Source organism: Perognathus longimembris, chromosome 3 (genome assembly GCF_023159225.1).
Source record: "Perognathus longimembris pacificus isolate PPM17 chromosome 3, ASM2315922v1, whole genome shotgun sequence".
Taxonomy (NCBI): domain Eukaryota; kingdom Metazoa; phylum Chordata; class Mammalia; order Rodentia; family Heteromyidae; genus Perognathus; species Perognathus longimembris.
The window spans coordinates 6,113,373-6,135,667 of NC_063163.1; the positions used below are offsets into that span (position 1 = coordinate 6,113,373).

The window sequence follows — 22,295 nt, forward strand, 5'->3', positions numbered from 1 at the left end:
CCCCAGGGAACTCAAAGCTTTTATGGAACCTTAGAGCCTGGTGGAGAATAATTTTAATTCAACTCTTTCACCGGCATTTGCCCAGTGGTGTAATACATTAGGATATTCTGGAACCCCCTAGAGGACACCAGAATGTTATAGAAGTAGCATATGGTATCTGTCTCTGATTGATATAAAAAAAATCATGTCCTAATTATTTGCCAGTGCTATTCTACTTTTCCTTTTTTTTCCTTTGAAAAAGAATTAGCCCTATTATTTTTTTCCAGGTTACTTCTTCACAGTAATTCACTTGGCATTAAGTTCATGTATTCCATCTATACGTTCTAAAACTTCTTCAGACTGCAGTTCATCTTGGGAATTCCTTTCATCTGTATGACGTGATCCTTTTGACATGTACAAGGAAGTCTGATGGCTTTCCAATTTCTTAACTTGAATAGGTTTACTTGCTTTATTTTTAATTACTGGCAACTAAGAAGTTTATCTTGAAAACTCAGATTCTTCCATCAATCCTCAACCATATAAACCTACATCAACACCTATTGTTTATGAGACTGTTTGCTTATATCATGCAGTAGAAGTAATTTAAAAAACATCGGGTTGGAGTTTCTAAATGTATACTTTGAGTTATATTATAGTGAATCCAATTTTGGTGGATTTCCTTCGGAAATGGAAGTATGATGGTATGACTTTGCCTAAACAGAGTGAGCACGGTCAGTATTGTGTCTCCCAAATCTTCATCTCTCAAGAGTCTGATGGAAGGCTAATTTTTAAAAATTATTTTTAGTAATGAGGACAGTGGAGTTCATTACATTACTCTCTGTAACTACTTGCATATTGTAGTTATTCCTCCAACAAAACAAACCAACGACTCTGCTACCAACCTTTTGGCTTTCTAAGTAGGAAGCTGGTTATGAAAAGAGACCACTGGGCCCATTTTGTTGAGTTACATTGAAGTGTGGGTGACATGGGTAGAAAAGAACTAGATGAGGATGAGTTCAGAATTAGTTCAACGAATGGGGGCAGACCCAAGCAACTAGGCTGCAGTGGGCTTAACCAGGGTGTTTGCTATATAATAACATACTGAAAGATAAAGGGTTATCTGTCTAGGAAGGATATACATTTCCTCATGTACCTATGAAGCCTCTGTATAAAAATGTGTCTCTAGATTTCAAGGATCCTCTTCACTCTTACGTTCATACAGAGATGTCTATGTCTGTATCTGTACCTCTATTTATATCTATATCTATGTCATCCACGTCTGTAATCTCAGGACCTGAAGTAGGATCCAAACTGTGAGAGTTAAGGGAACTTGAGTTTTATTTCGTGCTTGTTCAAGGTGCTGTCCACACAGCTTCTACCAAGGCGAAGCGGGGACTCATTTTGGCGGATGCCAAGTGGTACTAAGCGCCCGGTTCCCTTCCTTCCTCTCTCCCCAATCCCCATGTCTCCTCTAAACTGGGCTCATTATACTTGTTAATCTCCCCTTTTCTAAATTCACTTTTCACAGAGGGCTGTTAGATTGGCTCCTAGAGGCGGCAGCAGGCCGACTGCAAGGCTGGCGAGGAGGGAGAGGGGTCCCACGGTGGGTTGGTGGTGGGCTGGGGCTAGGTTGGCTGAGGTGGGCAGCTCTGAGGAGGGACCGGCCAGCCCAGAGACTGCAGTGACTGCCCTCCCCACCTCACTGGTGACGGGTCTGAAAGCACGTGGCTACGTCATGGAAAGCCAGTCTTTTCAACGCAAACTTCCACTCCTCCTCCTCCTCCTCCTCCGGCGAATGCCTGCAACTCCCCATCCGAGGCTGGGCGAGGAATCCGGAGGGGAGATTTTTCCTCATGCTCGCGCTGGTGGCTGGAACCTGGAAGCCAGAGAGAGGCAGGAGGAAGGAGCTCCGGGGCTCTACCTCCCTACTCCGAGACTGACCAGGGCAGGGGACTCCATCCATCCATTCTTCGTGCTGATCCAGAACTGCAGGTTCAAGCCCATGCCACTTGGCGCTGCCGATTGATTATTATTAAAAGGAAAAGAAAAGCCCAACCATCTCGACACTGGGGAGCAAGAAGGAGGCTCTGGTCTCCCTCCGGCAGGGAGACATCCAGTCTGCGAGGTGGTGGTATGGATGAGTGAGTGTATTCGGTGCTGCTGCTGCTGCTGCCTTTGCTTTTTTTTTTGCCTTGCCTTCTTTTTTCTTTCTTTCTTTTCCCCCTTCTCTTTTCTGTTCTTTTTTATCCTCCCCCCACCTCCCCCTCTCTTCTTCCCTTTTCTTTTCCTTCTCTCCTAGGGGCTACACAATGGCAGTCTCCTCTCAGTGAGATGAATCCGGCTTTGCCTTCCGCAGATCCACCCATCCTCACCTCGACCGAGTAACAAGGCTATGGTTTTCTCCTGGAGGATTTTTGGGGTATTCCTCTTCTCCCCGATTAGTTGTGATCTCAGTTGGGATTTCTTTGGCTTCCTGCTGAAAAAAAAGGATTTTTTTTTCTCTCTCTCTCCTCAACCTTGTGCTAATATAATCCGGTGGTGATCAAGGAAGGGGAAATAAATCATTCACCCTGGCCGAGAAAAAACAATCACTGAGAAGTCTCCAAGAAATAGACCACGTGAGGGGGAGAAACTGGGAGAAGACCCGGAATCTCATCGTTTTTCCTATGGTAAAACCGGTGCCCCTCTTCAGGAAAACTGATTTCCAATTATTATTATGCAACCACAAGGATCTCTTCTTTCTCAGGGTGTCTAAGCTGCTGGATTGCTTTTCGCCCAAATCAATGTGGTTTCTTTGGAACATTTTCAGCAAAGGAACGCATATGCTGCAGTGTCTTTGTGGCAAGAGTCTTAAGAAAAACAAGAACCCAACTGGTAAGCAAAACAGGCTTCGTGCTCTGCTTTTCTAAAAAAAAAAAACAAAAAACAAAAAACCAACAAAAAAACCCCCCCTCCTGGCGCGGTGTCCGCGGCTCAGCCGTCAGACCTGCCTGCAGTTGTGCTATGCAGGCAGGCAGGGGAAGCGAAGTGGGGAGCCGGACACAGTGTTGCATTTCGAGGTGTTGCTTGAATAATCAAGTCACAGCTTGGATCTGCGTCTACAACCCCCCCCCCCCCCCATCCCCGAGCAGCTCAGGTTGTGACACAACCAAGCCGAGGAGGAGGAGGAGGAGGAGGAGGAGGGGAAGGAGGGGGAGGAGGAGGCAGGAGCAAACTTTTTCTTTTTTTTTTTGGGTCCCCTGTACGTGCATTCATTCGGGTCGGGTGTCGGGTGTCGGGTGTCGGGTGGAAGGGTACGGTGGCAAAGGTTGCGCCCGGAGGCGGCCGTGGCCGTTGCTAGAGAAGGGGATTGGAAGGCTCCCTTCACTTCGGCTGCCTCCTGGGGGCGGGGTGGTGGTGGTGGGGGGGGGGGTGGGGGGAGCATAGCTCGACTTTCCGGGGAGCTTGCACGGATTCGACACCCCCTATCCTCCTCCTCCCCCCCACCCCATCTCGCTCCGGAGCCGGAGCCTTGAACTCCATCCCTCCCCCCGCCCCCCCCCCCGCCCCCCAACGTCTGCCACCGCCGGCCAGAGCGCAGCGCGCAGCGCGGGGCTCCGGAGCCCGCAGGGAACCCCGGGATGGGGGAAACCAAGCCCGGGACCCTCGAGTGCACCGCATTTGCATCCTCGAGCCGCCCCCCTCCCCTTGTCGAGAGCGCTCGCCCCGGGGTGTGGGGTGGGAGCGGGGTCCCGCGGGGTTCGGGGTCGCCGCCGTGCGTGCGCCTGGCTCCCGAGGGTTCCGGGAGGGAAACTTGCGGGTGCATTACATAAGGAATGCCAGGGCCGGGGCCCGGGGGGCAGCCGCGTCCCCGACGGGGGAGGGGGAGGAGGGAGCGCGAGGAGCCCCGGGGTGGCGGGGGGTGGGGGGCGGCCAGGCCGGCGGGCTGCGTGGTGGCGGTGGCCGGGCGTCTGGGCGCAGCCCGGCCCGGAATGGGGTGCGCGGTGAGCGGGCATCCCCCGCGCTGGCGTTTCCCTAGCTGAGTTCACCGACGTGGGGGACCCGGGGCCGGGGTTTGTGTGTGGAGGAGGGTTGGGGACGGGCGGGCCCCGCAGTGGCGGCGCTGGAGGCTCCCGAAGCGGGCACTGCGGTGCGGACCATCACGGCTTGGCGCGGGGGCCCCCGGACACTCCCAGCTCGGCGGGGGCACTGCCCGCACCCCGACAACCCGCCCCCCCCAGGCGGGGGCTCGCAGCAAGTGGCCGCTGGCTCCCCGATGGCGCCACCCCCCCCCCCCCAGCCCCGAGCTGCGCTCCGAGGAGGCCTGGGCTGTCCGCGGGGGGCGCGGGGCGGGGACGGGGCGCCCCGGGTGGAGGTGGGCGGGGATGGGGGCCGTGGGTGTGGAGGCCCAGCGAGCGCCCGCCCTGTGAGGCCACGCTGGGCAGCGAAAGGGAGGAGGCCAAAGGGAATGGGAGTGGATAGACGGTGGGTAGACGCGAGAAGGGGCGCGGGGGAGATGCTGGCGTGGATGGAGGGGGGGGGGGGGAGGCAGACGCCGGCATGGAAAGATGGCCTGAAGGGCAGATGCAGGCGTAGATGGGCGTCCAGGGTGCAGATGCTGGAGTAGGTGGGCGTCCAGGGGGGCAGATGCTGGAGTAGGTGGGCGTCCAGGGGTAGATGCTGGCGTGGATGGGCGTCCAGGGGGCAGGTGCTGGAGTGGATGGGCGTCCAGGGGGGCAGATGCAGGCGTGGCGTGGCGTCCAGGGGGCAGATCCTCCCATGCTTGGGCAGATTAGGACGTGTTGCTGGCCACGAGTGTCCACTGAGTAGCAGCCTCTGGCCGCCTCGCGGGGCCGGGGTGGACACTGTTCCTCCGTCCTGGGGCCCTCGGCCCGCGTGCTAGTTCTTCACCGCGTCCAGCCATCCTCCTGGTCCCCTGTCCTTTTACCCTTCTCTGGCTCAGCTCCTTCATGTGAAGCCCATGGAAATGAGTCCGTCTGCCTTGCAGAGAGTTGCCAAGGGGGCATAGCGTGGGCAGCTGACTTCACCTTGCTCGTCTGGCTGTGAGGTGCACCCTAAGCCCTGGCACCCCAGCGATTCAGGCCGATATCTGGTACCTACAAACAACCCCCACCCTCCCAGTCCCCTATTGGCTTCCTTTGCAAGGTTTCCCCCGTGGGACAGGCCCGGGGCTGCAGTGGGAAGGGAGGAACTACTACTACACACCAACAAAATAGTAGTGCCTGGCAGTCTCTTGTCATCTGCTTGCGGAAAAATGTGGTCCCCTTTTGAGAAAGAAATACTGGGAAAGCAGTTGAAAAAAAATTATTTTGAGCTTTCGATGTTTGCCTGGGGACCTTGAAGTTAAGTTGCTCCATGGTACTGGAGCGTGGGGGATAAGACACAAATGAACAATACGTTTCTTAGTAGGCCTTTGTTGTTGTTATTATGTTTGGTAAAGGATTTTGTTGGAAACCCTGCTTTTCCCCATATACATGATTCAAGATTGTTTTTACTAGTCTTCCCTCCTGCCACCCACTTGCCTTTCTGGGATAGATATTTTTCCCCATCCAATGGGTGTCACACAGACGATCCTTTGCTTTTAGAGCCATCTATTTGGTAGCTTATGAATGCTAAGGAATCTGGGCATGAGGTGATGGGTTATGTCCACAGATGTGGCTCTGAAAACCTCCTCAATGCCTATGACATAGAGCTATGCAGAGATGGCCAGGATGAGAGTTTGCAGCCTGGGAGTTTGGAACACTTAGTGATTCTTCTTTTTTTAAAAAAAATAGGACGTGTATGCCTCATACTTTTAATTTCAGTTTCTAAAAGTTCTAAGCTTGAAAAGCCTAGCCATTCCCTTCCAGTCTTGTACGTAGTGACTTTCATCCCCTCTGCTATTACCCAGAAGCCTACAATCTTTTGCAGATTTTTGATCCCAAGATAGCAGTACAACTAAGAAGTTAATTGGGTAATTAAAATAAAACAAAGGCTAAAATCCTCTTAACTGTTAAAGCCAAAAGAGGAACAGATTGACTACTACCTATTATGTTATCTTAAATCTAAAAAGAGGACAATTAACCGCTTTCAAACTAAAAAGCTCAGCTGAATTCTACCAAGGACCAGTGAATTTGGTGTGAAGCACCTGCCTTATTTATCTGCTGTTATTTCAGGGATAAATATTAGTATTTCCTGTAAGTTAGGAAGTAAGTTACTGATCACTCCCAGTTATTTAAATTGTCAGCAATTTCTGGTAGTTTGGTCAGAGGTTCCTGGGGAGAATTACAGTATGAGTTGATATGCAAATAGGCAGATAATGAAAGTGTGAACTTGAGGTGAAGTTTATGCAGGCAGCTTTTAATTAGGTATGCAATACTTAGAGTATTTTGAAGTTGCTTTATGTAAAACTTAACAGACAACCTACAACATGTGTTTATGCTATGTACACTTAAAATAAATTACTATAGTTTTAAATTCTGGGTATATGCTAAATTTGCTATTTTCATAAAAACACAATCTCACAGTACAATGATTATCAGAGAACAGACTTTCTCTCTCTCTCTCTCTCTCTCTCTCTCTCTCTCTCTCTCTCATGTCCTACTTTCCCTTATTTTTCTAGCAGACCAATAACTGTGCACTTAGAATAAGTGTTACTGGCTGCAACTTTCATTGTGTGAGTCATGCCGGGTTACTATATTTTAAACAATCATTGAATAGAGAAGACCAAGGTACAATAAGTACCTGGAGGAAGCTTGGTATGTTTCTTTGAACCAGTACAAGAATTTAGATTGACCAGTGTATATAACAGATCAGTTTAGGAAACAATCTAGGTCACTGCTTTTGAAGCAAAGTGTGATAAGAAAACTGGCTAAAAAAAGCCCCCAGTAAAGATAAGTACTAAGGTCATAGAATTGCTATCTTTTCTGACATATAATATAAAATAATCCAGGGACTTTAAAATGTGTCTCCCCAGTAAGCCACGACAGTACTTCTAAACCTCTTTACCTGACCAGGGCTCGGAAAAATACAGAATTTAAGATAAGTCACAACCCAAAGAGACTTTTATTGAGTTTCAGTGTCAAGAAAGGTGTGTGTAATGCACATGTCCTAGGCCTTGTTCTGCATAGCACTCTTAGAATAGCTACAAGCTGTGGCCCTGACACTCTCCATTTCTGAACCCAGTCTCTTCTTCTGCTGGGTAACTTATTGCAGGGCTGGGCAGGACTCCTAGGCACATGCTATTTCCCACTGGCCTTGGGTGCCTTTCTGATCTGCTTTTGCTTTCCTCTAAGCTGTTTCAGTATATCAAACCAGGTATGCCACTGTTTTTCATTTTTCTTTTTTTTTTTTTAAGCTACTTTATGTCTAGGACCGGCACTGTGTTTTGAAGTTAGGATATAGGGAGGGAGGGAAGAAAACAAAGAGTAAGCACTTTTTATTCCTTCTTTGGAGCCTGCAGACACATCCTGGCTTTCTCTAGAATTGGGCGAACCACAATTAGGCCACAATGTCTGCATTTCTAAACCCCACAGTCAATGAAAGCATTGACTTCAGGCTGCATGGCTGGGACACCAAGCAGGTGTAAGTAAGGTTCTTCTTCCACCACACTTGGCTTTGGAGTGGGATTCCCTGTAAGGCGAGATGGCCTTGGGCTCTGGCCAGGAAGCTTCAGTTACTAAGGTAGCAAAGTAAGTGCTGCAGAGCAGTGCTGCTTTGTCAACCAAAAGATGGCATTTGCACTGACTTGTTCACTTCTTGAAGTTTATATTCAAGTTAACAACTGTAAAGTTTAATTCATAGTAACCTAAATACAGTTCTAACAATGAAGGCGACTTAGGCTCTACTTATATCCGCTTGTTCTTATCTTCCTCCATGGGGAAAATCTGTCCAAATATTGCATTACTCCACAAAGGGGCTAAAGCTAATTCAGTGTCACACTTCCTGTTTCCATTGTGAACTTTCATATGTTCAAACCCAGCCTTCCATGTTTTAGCAACACAGATACTGGAGAGTTTTGTGAAGTGTTTTTACACGTAGGTTAACTAGAACAACAACTAAGGTTTTCATTTCGTTGTACATTCTGGCATCCTCGTGACGGACCAGTTTTCTATAAATACCATGTTAATGTCTCAAATGGAAGCATTCCCCCCCCCCCAAATAGTTTATGCTTTAAGGGAAAACAGTTGGGACACCTCAACAGTGTAGCAAGAATTACTCTATTGTTTTAAACCCACACATTGCATTGTCCTATGTTTATTTATTATCCTTAAGTAGTTGTACAAAGGGTTTTAATTCAACATGTCAATTTGAGAGCAAATTGACCAAGGTCATCCCTTTTATCATTCTCCCCCATTTCTTTGAGTCCCCCCCCCCCCCAGGTGTGGGGGAAGATTGTGGGTCAGAAAAAAATCTCTTTAACACATCCACCAGTAGTGTTGTGGCTTGTGTAGTGTTCCTTATGGTTTTTTTTTTTTTTTGTCCGTGTAGCATACATCGGATTTAGTTTTCAGTTGAACCTGGATATGGAATTGCCAGGAATCTCCTGAGGGAGCTTGTCTCAAATTATTTTTTTAGCAATAATTTGTTTAAAAAAATTGTTCAGAATGTAAAAGAATGGATAATGAAAGGAAGGGAAGTCAAAAGGAGGAACTCCTAGAACTTGTTAACCATGAAGGCCAAAAGGAGGAAGAGTGGGTTCACAGAGAACAGTGCCATTTCCTGAAGGTTTGGTTGGTCTCACCGACTTACATCATGGAAGAAAGTCGTCCAACAATGTTGCCTGCGCCTGCCCTCCTCCGCTAGTCTTTGCCCTGGATCCATGGTGGTTGTCCGAATGGGTGGGAAAGTGTAAAATGGGTATCTCTACAAAAGTGTACCTAAAAGGTAGTTTCCAAAGTTCAATGAATGCTGACCCTTCTTCCAAAAGGACCAACCAGATTTGTTTTATTTTATTTTATTTTATTGTCAAACTGACGTACAGAGAGGTTACAGTTTCATACTTTAGCCCTTGGATACATTTCTTGTACTATTTGTTACCTCCTCCCTCATTCCCGCCTCCCCCCTCCCCCTTCCCCTCTCCCCCCATGAGTTGTTCAGTTGGTTTACAACCACACAGTTTTGCAAGTATTGCTTTTGTAGTCGTTTGTCTTTTTTGCCCTGTGTCTCTCCATTTTGGTATTCCCTTTCACTTTCCTAGTTCTAATACCAGTATACACCGTTTCCACTGCACTCAGATAAGATACAGGGATAGTGCAGGTGCAACCCCAGGAAGGGGATCCAAGAGGATCATCCACAATGGAAGCTACGGTTTCGCATGTCATGTTGAAAGTGATTACACTAGTGATCTAGCAGTCGTTTCCCTAACACGGAGTTCATTTCACTTAGCCTCATCTTATGCAGATTTGGTTTCTAAATGGTAAAAAAATCAAAGACAGAAAGCAGCCACCAGCGCGTGGCCATTGTGTGTGTGTGTGTAGCTTTTTCTTTCTTTCTTTTGTGCCAGTCCTGGGGCTGGGGGATGTGGGGTGGGGGGGGGGGGGGGAGTCCTGAACTCGGGGTCCCCGAGCGTCTTTGCTCAAGGCTTAGCTGGCACTCTACCCACGAGCCGCCAGTTCTGCTTCCAGATGTGTTTTTTGGAGCTCTCAACTGGAGCTACGGCTCATGGACTTTCCTGCCCCGGGCGGGGGGAGGCTGCTGGCTTCGAACTGGCGATCGATCCTCTCATCTCATCCTCACGTTCCCCCCCCCCCCCCCCCGGCCCCCGAGCCGCGCTCCACGCCCCGCGGCAGGGCCGCCGCTACGCAATGCGGCGGCGGCGGCGGCGGCGGCGGAAGCGTCCCGCCCGGGCCACCGTAGCGCGGGAAGTTTCCGTTGCTGCGGAGATGACCTCCGACCCCGGGAGCGTCCCCGGCCCGCTGGCTGGCGGGCGGGCGGGCGGGCTGGCGGGCGTCGCGCGGCCGTCGCCATGGAAACCAGGGCGGGGCCCGAAGGCCCCTGCGGCGCGCGGATGGGGGCGGGGCGTGCGGGGCGCGCTCCTGGGTCGGCGAAGGAAGTTTGTTGCGGCCCACAGGTGGACGGACGCCCGCCCGGGGCAGGGGGGTAGGGTGGGGGGGGGTATGGGGGGGGGAGCGCTGTCCGCCCGGGAGCGGATGATCTGGGTGGGGGGGGGGGGTTGCACCCTCCCCTCCCCGCCCCCCCGGCAGTCCCCCGGGGTGTCTGTGACTGTGCCCACCTCCCTTCCCTCCTCCTCCCTTCCCTGCACCTCTCTTAAGCGGGTGAGGAGGCCCTGCCCTGGCTGGCCTTCTTTCTCCCTTCTTGAGCTATTGGGGGAAAGATGAGGAGGCTGAGATCTGAGGGTTGAGGTTCAAAGCCAGCCTGGGCAGGAAAGTCCTTGAGATGGTGAATCTCCGATTCACCACCAGGAAGCTGGCCGTGGAACCCTGACTCCAAGGGTAACCGGGCCATATGGCACTCAGGACGAAGACGCTCAGGGACAGGGCCCAGGCCCTGAGTTCAGACCCTCCCAACACCCGCAGAAATACAAGTGCCAGTGGATGGGAATAGAAGGGTTCCGCCCTCAAGGAATTTGCAGGAGAGACAGAGGAAAGGGATGCGTTTTGATGATGTGATTGGTGGTGGATGGAGGTGCCCTAGGTCCGACAAAAGTATGCCCTAAGCTATTGAGGCAAGACCTAAGGGTGTGTGGTTCAAGACCTGTAAGGAATCTGTGGTGGGCTGGAAAGGGGACGATCACGTCTGTGCGTTCTCAGATCACATTTACCCTTTAGGCAACCATCGTGGCACAAAGTAGAAAACGACTTGGAAATAGGAACTAGGGAGCAGCTAGTGAGGCAGATGAAGGTCCGCATCTGGTGCCTAGGAGGGGATGGAGTCCCATCGCAAATGACAGTTTGAATTTGGGCAAGGAAGTTGAAAGAAGAGTCTGGAGTGCTCTGCCGGCAACCTTTTGTTTGGACAACTCTTGGTGCTGTAATCCTCTGCCCATGTGTCCATAATATGCCTTTCTTTTTGAAACGTGCGGTAAAATTCCAGACTGAGGAACTCCATGTTGCAAAATTGAGGAAACTTGTTATTGAAACAAGTCAGAAAATTTGACACTCTTGTTCAGAAGAGGAGGGGGTGCCCTAGCATGAGGCGTTTACATTTCCTGACTTCCAATATGAAAATCATCCGGGATGAGGAAAAATACTTTAGCATAAAGATAAGTCCAGCTGTTCTTTTTATGAACATATTCAGTTCTTTTTATTATAATATTAAATTCTTTGCCAGTAGTAGATATTTAAGGAGACAGTGCTTGGTTCAGTTTGACTAGTCACATAGTCCAATTAAAAGCTAAGTTTTCAGACTGACTATACAGGTCTGGCAAGGAAAGGGAAGGAAGTGTGAATTTGTTGATTTACATATCTAAGTATATGCACCTGCTTTTTAGATAGAAATGAACGTAATTGTAATTAAAGTGCCTCCTGCTATCAGTTTTTGTCTGCACCATCATAGTGGATCAGCACAGTGTGTGTGCCAGCCTCTTCTGCAATGCTGATGCTGCCTCCTAGATAAAGGGCGCTTGGGAGGAATTGCCAGCTTGATTCTCTCCACTTCCTGTGCGCAGTACTTGATGCCTTATTATTGTACTTTAAAAAAAAACAACAACAAGAAATGTGGAAAGAAGAAGGCCAAAGACCAAACTATATGTCACTTAATTGTGGGCTTTATTTTTTAAGAACTAATATCACTTAATCGTGAGCTTTCTTTTTTTTTTTTTTTTTTTTGGAATCAGTGTCATACTCATCTTTCCTGTGTCACTGATGTGTAGCAGGTATTGTAGTTCTTAAGCAAAGAACGGGCCCTGTTTGCTAGGAGACCAGAATCACTTCCCTAATGAAACACTGAAAGGTCATCGTCCGTCTGCCCTAATGTTTTATTGTTGGGCAGATTGAAAGCAGTAACCCAGTATGCTCAAATTTCCTGACTTATTTCTTAAACCGTGATCATTTTCATTAACTTAATAATGTTTCTTTTCTATTACAAGTACTTTCTCACTCACAGGATAGTTAAGTGAAGTTGCCTGTTTCTCACGCATACAGTAATAGGTATGAAATATGGGGAATCATTTTCAAAAATGTAACTGGTACATGAAAATTACACATCTGTAGGTTTCCATGAGCTATCTCAATACATGTCATATCTCTAGGAAACACTTTTACCGAAGTGAATATCAGCTGTTAGAAATATTTTCATGATGCAGTGAATCGACGGGGGGGGGGGGGGTATCTTGATCTGTTTTCTGTTGCTATGACGATACCCTAGGCCAGGTGATTCCTAACAAGCCGTTTATCTAGATCAAGGTGCTGGAGGCTGACACTGGTCAGGTGAGGATCTGTTTCTGTGTCACCACGCGGCAGGAGACATCATCTCACGAGACAGGGCAAGCTCCTAAGCAAGGCACTCCCTTGCTAACGCCTCGGTCCCCTCACAGAGCTAGAACTTCCCTAAGCCCCATCTCAGGAAGGTGCCACAGTGACCGTAAGATTGCCACTTGACTTTCTTCTGAAGGGGCAAACCACATTCAGTCCAAGGCCCTGTGTAATGGTTTTGTGTAAGTCTTGCTCATTCCTAGACCCTGCTTCTATTTTGTTTTTAAAATACTGGGGAAAGTCTTAAGGACACGGCACTAAGGTGACTGGGCGTGCATGCCTTTGCACAGGGACAGTGACCCGTGCCACACAGGCAGCCGGTGGCCTGCGGGCCATGGCCAGAGGAGGATAGGACTGACTCCCTCTGGCTCTTTGCTCTTTCCTATGCCAAAGTGCTTTTTCATCCCTGAGAATCATCTCTTTGTCTCATCGTCGTCCTACCCTACATTTCCTCCTATCATAATTTTCCATTTTTCCTTTTTTAAATGTCTTTTGGGAGTTTTGTCATAAATTTCCTCTTCAGGCAATTTCAGGATTACTACTCCATCGAATTTTCAACTCTTACATGCAGTACATTGGGGAAATAGGCAAATAATAGAGTGGTCAGAAAGTAAATGGATACATCTGTCTGAACTACAAACACCCAAGAGGCATCATTTGACTTTAATTCCCCCTCCCCCCCCCCGTTGTGTTTCAAAGCAACCAAATGAATCTGTTAGTCTGTTGAATTATATGTTTAAATTATCTGGGGGTTATTATAAGGAAATAGCTCGCCTAATTTCCCCATTAATGGGTGAAAATTAAACAGTAGATTTTAAAAGCGTATTATTACTCTTCTGCTTCCACACATTATTCTGAATTATTTTAAATTCTTTTATAATAACTTACTCGCTATATAGATAATACAGTTACTGTTTAGAGAATCCTTTCTATTTGCTCTATTTGTATTAGGTAATTTAGTTCTTAAAGCTACAGGTAGGAATTTCTGTTATACTTCTGTAATAAATTATGAAGCTAGGACTGGATATATGCCTCAGTAGTAGAGTGCTAGACGAAAAATAGGAAAGAAAAAAATTATAAATCTAAAGCATGACAATTTTAAGGAAGAGTCTTAAGAGTCTCCAGTTAGTACTAGAAAGATCTGGATACATACCTGAGTAATACTAATGCAGAACAGATACCCTTACATTGTGCTGCCTCTTTAAAAACAATGTCCTATAGCATATATGTGAAGTGATCAATAGATTTGTAGTTTTATAAGTCATTTTGACTTATAAAAGAGTGCAAAAAATTCAGTGTTTAGAAATCTAGAATTTTTAATGTATTAAACTTTAGATAGCACTTATATACATTTAAATGCACATTTCCTTGTAGTTTACTGCTTTTGACAATTATGGGCATCATTGTAATCACTATCCCAATCAAGATACAAGGTGGTCTCATCACTCTAGAAAATCATCTCCATTTCCATTTAGTTCCTACCCTAAGAGGCGTTTGAATTTTAGAACCTCACATCATTCAGATACAGAGTTCTCATACTTTCAAGTTTGTTTCCATCAACACATTGCTTTTCTTGACGCTAAACACAGCTCTTGCTGCAAAGAGAATAAAAGAGAATCTATTCTGGTCCAAATATCAGTGGCCAAGGCCCAGAATCAGGGATTCAGATCACGTGGCGTAACTTGTTCCACCAGAAGGTGACTTGTTTATAGTCACAAAACAAAAGAACCTCCTAAGTCACTGAGTTTCTCAAATACGTTGCTGGGGGCGTCCTTAGACAAGCTGCAACAGAGCTGAGAAATAATTTCTATAGTTTTCAGCTTTAGGATTGGTGGCGTCTAAAATTCTTCTAGGTTAATCAGTGTAACCTGGAGGTTTAACCTAGTGGTCACACTAGGGTGTCAGGTCACACGCCAATGTTGGAGGTAAATGGCTATTAAAGAGGTCAGAGATAGCCCAAGGTAAGGTGGCTCTTAATCCGCAGCAATCCATCTCTCCATAGTCATCATGTTTTAGTCTGCTGGTCAGTCTGCAGGGTCTTCAGCATAGACGTGGCTTCTTCAGAGAACTTGAGTTCACACACTGTTTGATGTATAGAATTTGATGTATCAGCTTCTATTTATTTAGTAAACTGGGACTTTGTACCTGAACAGACTTTTAACATCCAGAAGTTGTCATACACAACCCAGGGATGGATTTTCTGCAGTTTGCTGGCCTGCCACAGTTAACATAGGAACTGAGAGACAGAGACCTCTGGGTCAGAGAAAAACAATTAGGCAGATCATAGCAGGCAGCAGGAGCTTCCTATTCTCACCAGCTCACCTTGCCCCCTAAGTCCCTCAGGGACAATGCTCCCAGGACCAATAGAGGCTCGTGCTCAGTGGATTTGTGTGGCAGCGGAGGAAATCTCCAATCTTTTAAGGGGGCTTCTAGCAAATCCACCTAATCTTCTCAGAGAGGATGGCATTATGTTTATTATTCCCTTCAGAAAACAAATGTGTCCTCTAACCCAGAGGGAAACAATACCTTAGATCCCAAGCTTGTTTGCTATGCAAATATTCTTGCAAACATAGTCTGGTGCAGGCAGTCAGACTGCAGAAATGCCATGGATACGTTGTCATTTAAATCTATTTTTTGCCAGGCAACTCTCTCTTGCTGTTTCTCAGCATGTCATAGTATTCTCATGGCTCCATAAGTCTTTAGAAAAATATCTGGAGCTTATGTCTTAAAAATAATCTTGAGGTTTTGAGCTGATGTGCAGTATATAATTCTATATGATAAATCAATCTGTATTAGTTTATTAAATAAACTACCATGTGATAACCATGTCAACATTTAAATAATATGTGGGATAGTATGTTAATTCCTGGGAGAGATATAAAATCCTCTATGATGATTTGATCCTTGACCCACAAGTCCCTAAATGTATAGACAATCCTAGGCAGGAAGCAGTTTTGCCAGAAGATCCATCTAGGCTAAAAGGAGAAGGAAAGAAAATCTTTTAGAGAAGTATGACCAGATGAGATTCTTCATGGTTTAATTGGCCAGAGAGATAAGCATAAATCCTTGACAAGGGAAAAAGGTAATATATGTGATAGAGCATCAAGGTAGGTGTTTGGAGATTTGTGGGAAAGCAAATGGAATCATATTTTGGAAGATTAGTGGAATCATATTTTTAAAGTCTAAAAGCCTGGCAGAGGAGTGAGACTGGAGGTGTAAAAATTAGTGAACTAGAGAATGTTTCCAAAAAGGAGAGTGAGAAGATTGAGAATTGTAAGATTGCAGTTAGGCACTGTAATTGATGTAGCTGATTGTGAGGAGCATAGTGCTGAGGGGAAGGAAAGGTTTTGTAATAAGAAGGCAATCTAATGAAATGTCCTGTTAGTTGGAGAGAGGAAACAGGAACTTGGGTGACAGGGTAATCTGGGGTGTATAATAGGCAAAGAAGGAAAATGGCTCATCAAAGGCCTTCATGGGAGACTGGAAGGAGCTCTGCTTCCTTCTGGGCTTGGAAGGGGGAATAAGGTGAGAGGTGTAAATGAGCAGTGTTCACGCCTTCCTTGCAGAGGCTCATGGGAAGTTGGCTTCCATCAACTCTCTAAGGTTATAGATGTTCTGCAGAGAATGCCAAATAGGAAGTGTATCTAGTAGCTACATTTAGTAGGTAGTTTATAGAGATGTTCTGATGGAGCTACATGTAGTTGAGAGTGATGAGCAAATATTAGAGCTTTTCCAATGTAATTTGAGACGAGCTCCCTAGATCTGGTAACGTTGTTGGCATTCTAAATAAGGGGAGAATGGCTTTTCTTTAAGGTGTGGCACTGAACCACTGTGGAGCACTTAAATGCTCTTCTAGAAACAATGTATTTCCTGAAAGATGAAATACCATAACTGGTGAAATACCACAACTGGAGAGGACTAAAATTGTCACAGGCTCTTTGGACAGAAAGAACTTGGCACAAACTTGGACCACTCAGGCCTTCCCATATACTACATCCTTTACCATCTGAGCCATGAAACCTGAAAGACACGTTGTATTTATTTCTGTAGAAATTCTGAGGTACTGTCTGGCTCTTCTGGCCAGTCATAAGGTTCAGTAGCCCTTGCTGAACAGTGCTTTGTGGAGACATGCCCTACGAAACAGTTTACTAAAAGCACAGGTTTGTAAAGGAACGTTGATTTTCTACGCTTGTCTATTACAAAGTTTAAATTGTGTTTTAAGGGATCAGTATCCATGTCCTGGATATTTTAATGACTAGGAATACCACAGAATTTACAAAATGATGTTATAAGAGAGATAACTTTAATTAAAGTATTAGTAGTTAACTTTACTTTTTTTTTGTCTGTTGTGGGATTTGAATGCAGGGCCTGGGCAATGTCATTGTGCTTTTTTTGCTCAAGGCTAGCATTCTACCACTTGCCCATAGTGCCCCTTCCTGTTTTCTGGTAGTTAATTGGAAATAAGAGTCTCACAGACTTTCCTGCCCAGGCTGGATTTGAACCACGACTCTCAGATCCTAGTGTCCTGAGTAGTTAGGATTACAGGTGTGAACTACGAGTGCTCAGTGAAGTAGTTAACATATTAATGCTTAACAATTTAAAAAAAATGTAACTAACGATGCCATATAATTATGATTTTCAATTTCTTTTGTGTAAAACTGGCATCTTTGCTAGAGATCAGTTTCTAAGACTTATGTTTAGCCAACTGGCAGCTCCCACCGCGTGGAATGAATTGTCATTTCAGTGGGCGACTGAGTAGTGATTTGATCAAACATTTTTCAGTTAGGATAAAGGCAGTAGTCAGCTGCCCAGTACCAAGGGTCTGAATGCTACAGCATTTCAGAAAGCATCTGACTGTTTTGCACTAGCATATCTTTGCATAAGAAGTGAAATGTACACCCTTTGCATAAAAAGATGGCACTGTGGACTCATCCCAATCTAGGTCTTATGGATGCATGCACAACTTCTTACCCCATCTCTCTGGTGTCCACTCATTGCATTTGTTTTAGGGTCTTTCCATTTGCTCTGTGACTTGCAACTTTCTTCAGCTTCTTAAGGTATTTGTCACAAAGAATATTCATCCAATGAATAATGGGGAAAACTTTAAAGAATATTTTCCGTTATACAAAAGTAATCTAAAGTAATTTGTACTCTCATAATATTGATGTGATAAAATTTCCCAAATAGAGATTGAGTTATAAATCTCACTTTTATAATAGCTTTATTGAGATATAATTCATATAGTATAAATTTATCATTAAAATGCATTTCAACAGTTTTGTGAATAGTGTATTCCCATTACTGCAGTTTAACTTAAGAAATTTTTCATCAGTGTATAAGAAACCCCAATTATCAGCAGTCCCTTCCCATTTTCCCTTTCCCCATCCCCTAACTGACCCTAGTATTCGCATCTTAATCCTAACTATTTTCTACTGAAGTCTGCTATTCTTTGTTAAATCAATCTATAATCAAGATTAAAGCTGGGCCATTCCATAGGAAGAGGCTCTCTAGAAGCAATTGGACAGCTTCAAGATCAATCACTTAAAAGGAGAATGATGTAGCTGGGAACATGAACACTAACAGTGCGAAGTAGCCAAATAAAAATGTATAGTTGTATGGTTACAGAAGCAGGATGTTTCTTTTGGGTTTGGGGATTTAAACGGGCAGATAATATTGAACATTGAAGATAGGTTGGGAATTGAGGAAGGGAGGCATCCGAAAGTTAAATTGAAATTGAAATAAGTGAACTATATGTTATTCAGCTTCACGACATTCCATGTTGATTTCTTCTGTGTGACAGCCAAATACTTAGTTAGCTGTTACACATTACATCCTTGCCTTGGTTGTGCTCTGGGGAATTAAGAGAAGGAATGATTGTTACTTAAGCCCCTGTATTTACTCAGAGCAGTGAGTGTTTCCCTTCTGAAGCCGTCATTAGTGAGGTGGGATGGAAGAATATCAGGAGACTGGTGCAGATGTACAAAGTCCAACTCGCTTTACAGTGAGAACATTGGAGGATATTGGTTTTATTTTCTTCTTAAGGAATGTGGTAAATTTTTTCTCTCCAAGGTATTTTTTTATGACAAATTCTCTGCAATTACATTGCCCAAGAAGAGTATCATTGTATCAAATGAGTTTTGCTTTGCTATTCCATCTTCCTTACTTCTTAGACAAATAAGTGAGTTGGCTCCCAACTTGTGGAATAGGGCATTAGTATTAAAACATTAAAAATAATTTTTATTGCTATCATTCTTCTTATGGATAAAGCCAGAAATATATGAATCTTGACTTAAAGATTGAAAACCTAGTATTGCAAATTATGCTTTAGGATTTGCTTTTGTTCATTTTGTTTTTGGTAGTTGCATAGTGCAGTCATATAGCTCAGCTAAAGAAACACACAGCATGTAGACATTATTAGTTATTTTGTACCTATTTCCTTGTCTGAAACAATGTGTGCTATATTCTCAGATGAGAGATTGATGCTAACATTAGTATTTTTATTAACAGAATATTGAAAAACATTTACCTGTATTTAGTTCTATAGTGTTATTACACTAATATATATCACTTTATTTTTAAAATAATTTTTTGTGTGTTTTTTTTAAGTTAAACTTCTTTCTTTATTGTCAAAGTGTGGTACAAAGAGGGGTTACAGTTTCATATGTAAAGCAGTGTGTACATTTCTTGTTCTACTTGTTACCTCCTCCCTCACTTCCCCCTCCCCCTTCCCTTCTCCCCCCAAGAGTTGTGCAGTTGATTTACACCAAATGGTTTTTGCAAGTATGGCTTTTGGAATGGTTTGTCTTTTTGTCCTTTGTCTCTCAATTTTGATATTCCCTTTCCCTTCCCCAGTTCTAATACCCGTATAAACAGTATCCAGGGTATTCGGATGAGCTATAGTGGTAGCGGGGGTACAACCACAGGAAGGGTCTACAAGAGAAACAAAACTAAACAAAACATAATTTACTTTTTAGAGCTGAGGTGAGGCTCAAGTGATAAGAGCACTCTCTTTGCCAGTGCAAAAGCTCAGGTTCAAACACCAGTACTTCAAAAAAATTATTTTTTAAGAAAGTTTTAAGTTCACAGGAAAACTGAAAAGGAAATACAGGGATTTCTTATATCCTACACCCTAACACATGCATAACCTCCTCCACATTTGCTAAAAGTGATGAATCTACATTGAAACATCATTGTCACCTGAAGAGCATAGTTTATATTAGGGTTCATTTGTGATGGTGAATGCTCTATGAGTTTGGACAAACACACAATGAGTCTTCTATTAACATGACAAAAAATAATTCTTGTTCAAGTAAAGGCTGGAGGTAGACCCATTTGGGAACCTAGGAAGAGAAGTTTTCTCACTGAATCTCATTTTGTACTTTATGAGCCTAACCTATGTTTTTTGTTTTTTTTTTACTTGTAAGCCTTTAAGACCTAAAGGAACCTAGGAAATTATGACTTCTGCCCAGTCCTATTGGGACTGGCTGTAAGTAAACAGTTTTCCTTATTATTGTTGAACTTTTAAAGAACATTGTCATGTATCTGCTAGAATACTGAACTATCTTCTTACATGCACTGGGAAGTTGAATATTAGCCATATATTCACATCAGAATGAATACTTAAAAATTCTAGGCGTTTATAATGTATAATTTCAATATTTTTTATTATCTTCCTAAGTTGTTTCACCTAACAATAATGACTTTAGAAACTTATAGGTAAACATTGTGAGTTTCCCCATCTTCTTGTGCTTTGTACACTAGTTAAAAGTGAATAAAACACATTTTAAAGCTAGAGTTTTATGTCATTGTTCTTCTAGAGATTGTTCTCATCCAAATCTTATTCCTTCACATCTTTGGGATTAAGATAATTTTGTTTGAGGCTTGAATTCTGAATTTTGCACTTGGGCTTATAAGTTTCTCTTCATAATTCTCTCCACTTCTACCCAGTTGTGCCATTGATAATTCTGCTCACAGTTGAAAATATTGAAAATAGTTTTTTTTATTAAACATGCAAATGGTACCCTCTTCTTCAGTTTTTTAAGACTTAGGGCTTTGCTATTCATTTCTTTCCTCAGGGAACAATGTAACATAGATATTTGGAGTCTAGCTTGAATATGACACTTCCAAAGGCTCTGGAGGAGGCACTGTTCCATAAAGACCAGACAGCTGGACCCTGCAGGTCACCTTCTCCCTGAAACTTAAGTTACTGGTAATGTTTTTCATGGTTCTGCACTTGGACTGGTGGTTACAAATTGCTTGGGAATGCCAATACCAATACCAATGAGTCAATATAATAGGAGGCTTCCTTTTTTCCTGGAATACCACCAGGAAGCATGCAATTCCAATGTGCACAGAAAATACAGTTTAGAGAAGGCAAATGTAGATCCTGATTCAAAATGTCAGTCATCTAATTGAATAACTCACCTCCTGTTGAATGTTTAGTTATGAGTCTTATAGCTGAACGTATATGAGTTGGAGTATATTTAGTTTCATTTGAAGCTAATTCATTTAAGGTTTCATTAAAAAAAAGCCCAATTACAAAATAAAGAGTTCCATACTTCAAATGAGATTCTTTTACACCCAGAGAAGTAAAGACACAGGAAATCAGACAGCTAAACAATGACATGAAAAAATTACTTGAAAATGTGCTTCATTTTTTACATAGGGCATATTGAATACCACGGTTTCATTTGTTCACCCTCCCTCTCTCCATTTCTGTGTCCCCCTGCTCCCCTCTGAAAAGACAGCTACCTTAGGTTTTAATTTCTTAGAGTTTTCATTTTGATAAATAGTATATTAGAAGTTCAGAGGAGTTACCTGTGGGCAGGGATGGGAGGGGGCAACTGGAGTAAAGTGAAGGAAGGGGTGACGTTGTTTAAGAAGAACTGTGTTCCTTACCTGACTTGGGGAATTGTAAACTCTATGCACAATACCTTAATAAGAACAGTGCAATTACATTACAACTCTGCTTCATTCATTTATAAGTAGTGTTAAAAGCACCTGAGAATGGGAAAGACCCACTAATATTCTAAATAGTACAGGTCCACAAATATGTGGCATCCAGAATTCTCTAGTATTGGTTTTTCCTACAGGCAGGTCTTTGGGGGGAGAAGAAAGTTAAGATAGCTGCCAAATAGGCAGTTGTGTACCCTATTTATAAGAGATAGGGGAATCACTAAAGACAGGGGGACACTACCAGTGTGGCTTAAAACTGAAAACAGAACATTTTGGGCAGAGGAGAGCAAATAAAAGCAAAGGAGCTCACAATAGGGTCATTGGAATATTTAGTGAGTAAGCCTTTGCATTGATAGCACAATCTTTAAAGCAGGGTTAGCAGTGTGATGTATGGATACCAGCTCTTAAAGCATTAGAATTAATAGATTTTTCTTTTAATCAGATTTGCATTTCATAAAGATCATTTTAAAAGAAGATGCATTATAATGTATATTTTGTTCTTCTGGTCATAATTTTTGACTTTATATGTCTAATTTCTTACTGTTGATGAAATAAATGTTTATTAATCATCATTCTGTCATATCTTAAATATTCTTTATCATGGAGAATCCGCATCATTTAATAGCAAGCTTATATTTTTGGGAAATCGATCAAATTGTTGGAAATATAGTTCAATTACATAAACTATCAATATATCTCCAATCATGTTAGAACATTTCAGTTTATTTCTTGATTGAAAAGTCTCTACAAGAGAAGTCTCTATAAAAAGGATTCATTGTAGTAAGGGTTTAATAATTTGGCTAATAATCGGAATACTTGGTTATATTTTTATGTATATCTATACATGTGTTTAAATTTACCCAGCCTTTATAACTATAAATTTTCACTTTCACATCTTTTCAAGAAAATATGTAAGGTATGGAATTTTTCTGTGGTAAAAAAGAATTA

General features: G+C 43.8%; 1 protein-coding gene across 2 annotated transcripts in view; it reads left to right on the forward strand.

The window, feature by feature from the left end:
• Positions 1-2,265: 2,265 nt before the first annotated feature.
• Positions 2,266-22,295, forward strand: part of Fgf14 (fibroblast growth factor 14) — a 506,034-nt gene continuing 486,004 nt past the window's right edge. Inside the window, exon 1 of one of the 2 annotated variants that reach the window (XM_048341122.1) lies at positions 2,266-2,853. In XM_048341122.1, coding sequence (XP_048197079.1) covers positions 2,646-2,853 — 208 coding nt within the window. In that variant the 5' untranslated portion in view covers positions 2,266-2,645. The remainder of the gene's footprint in view (positions 2,854-22,295) is intronic. The other variant, XM_048341124.1, reaches the window with a different exon arrangement.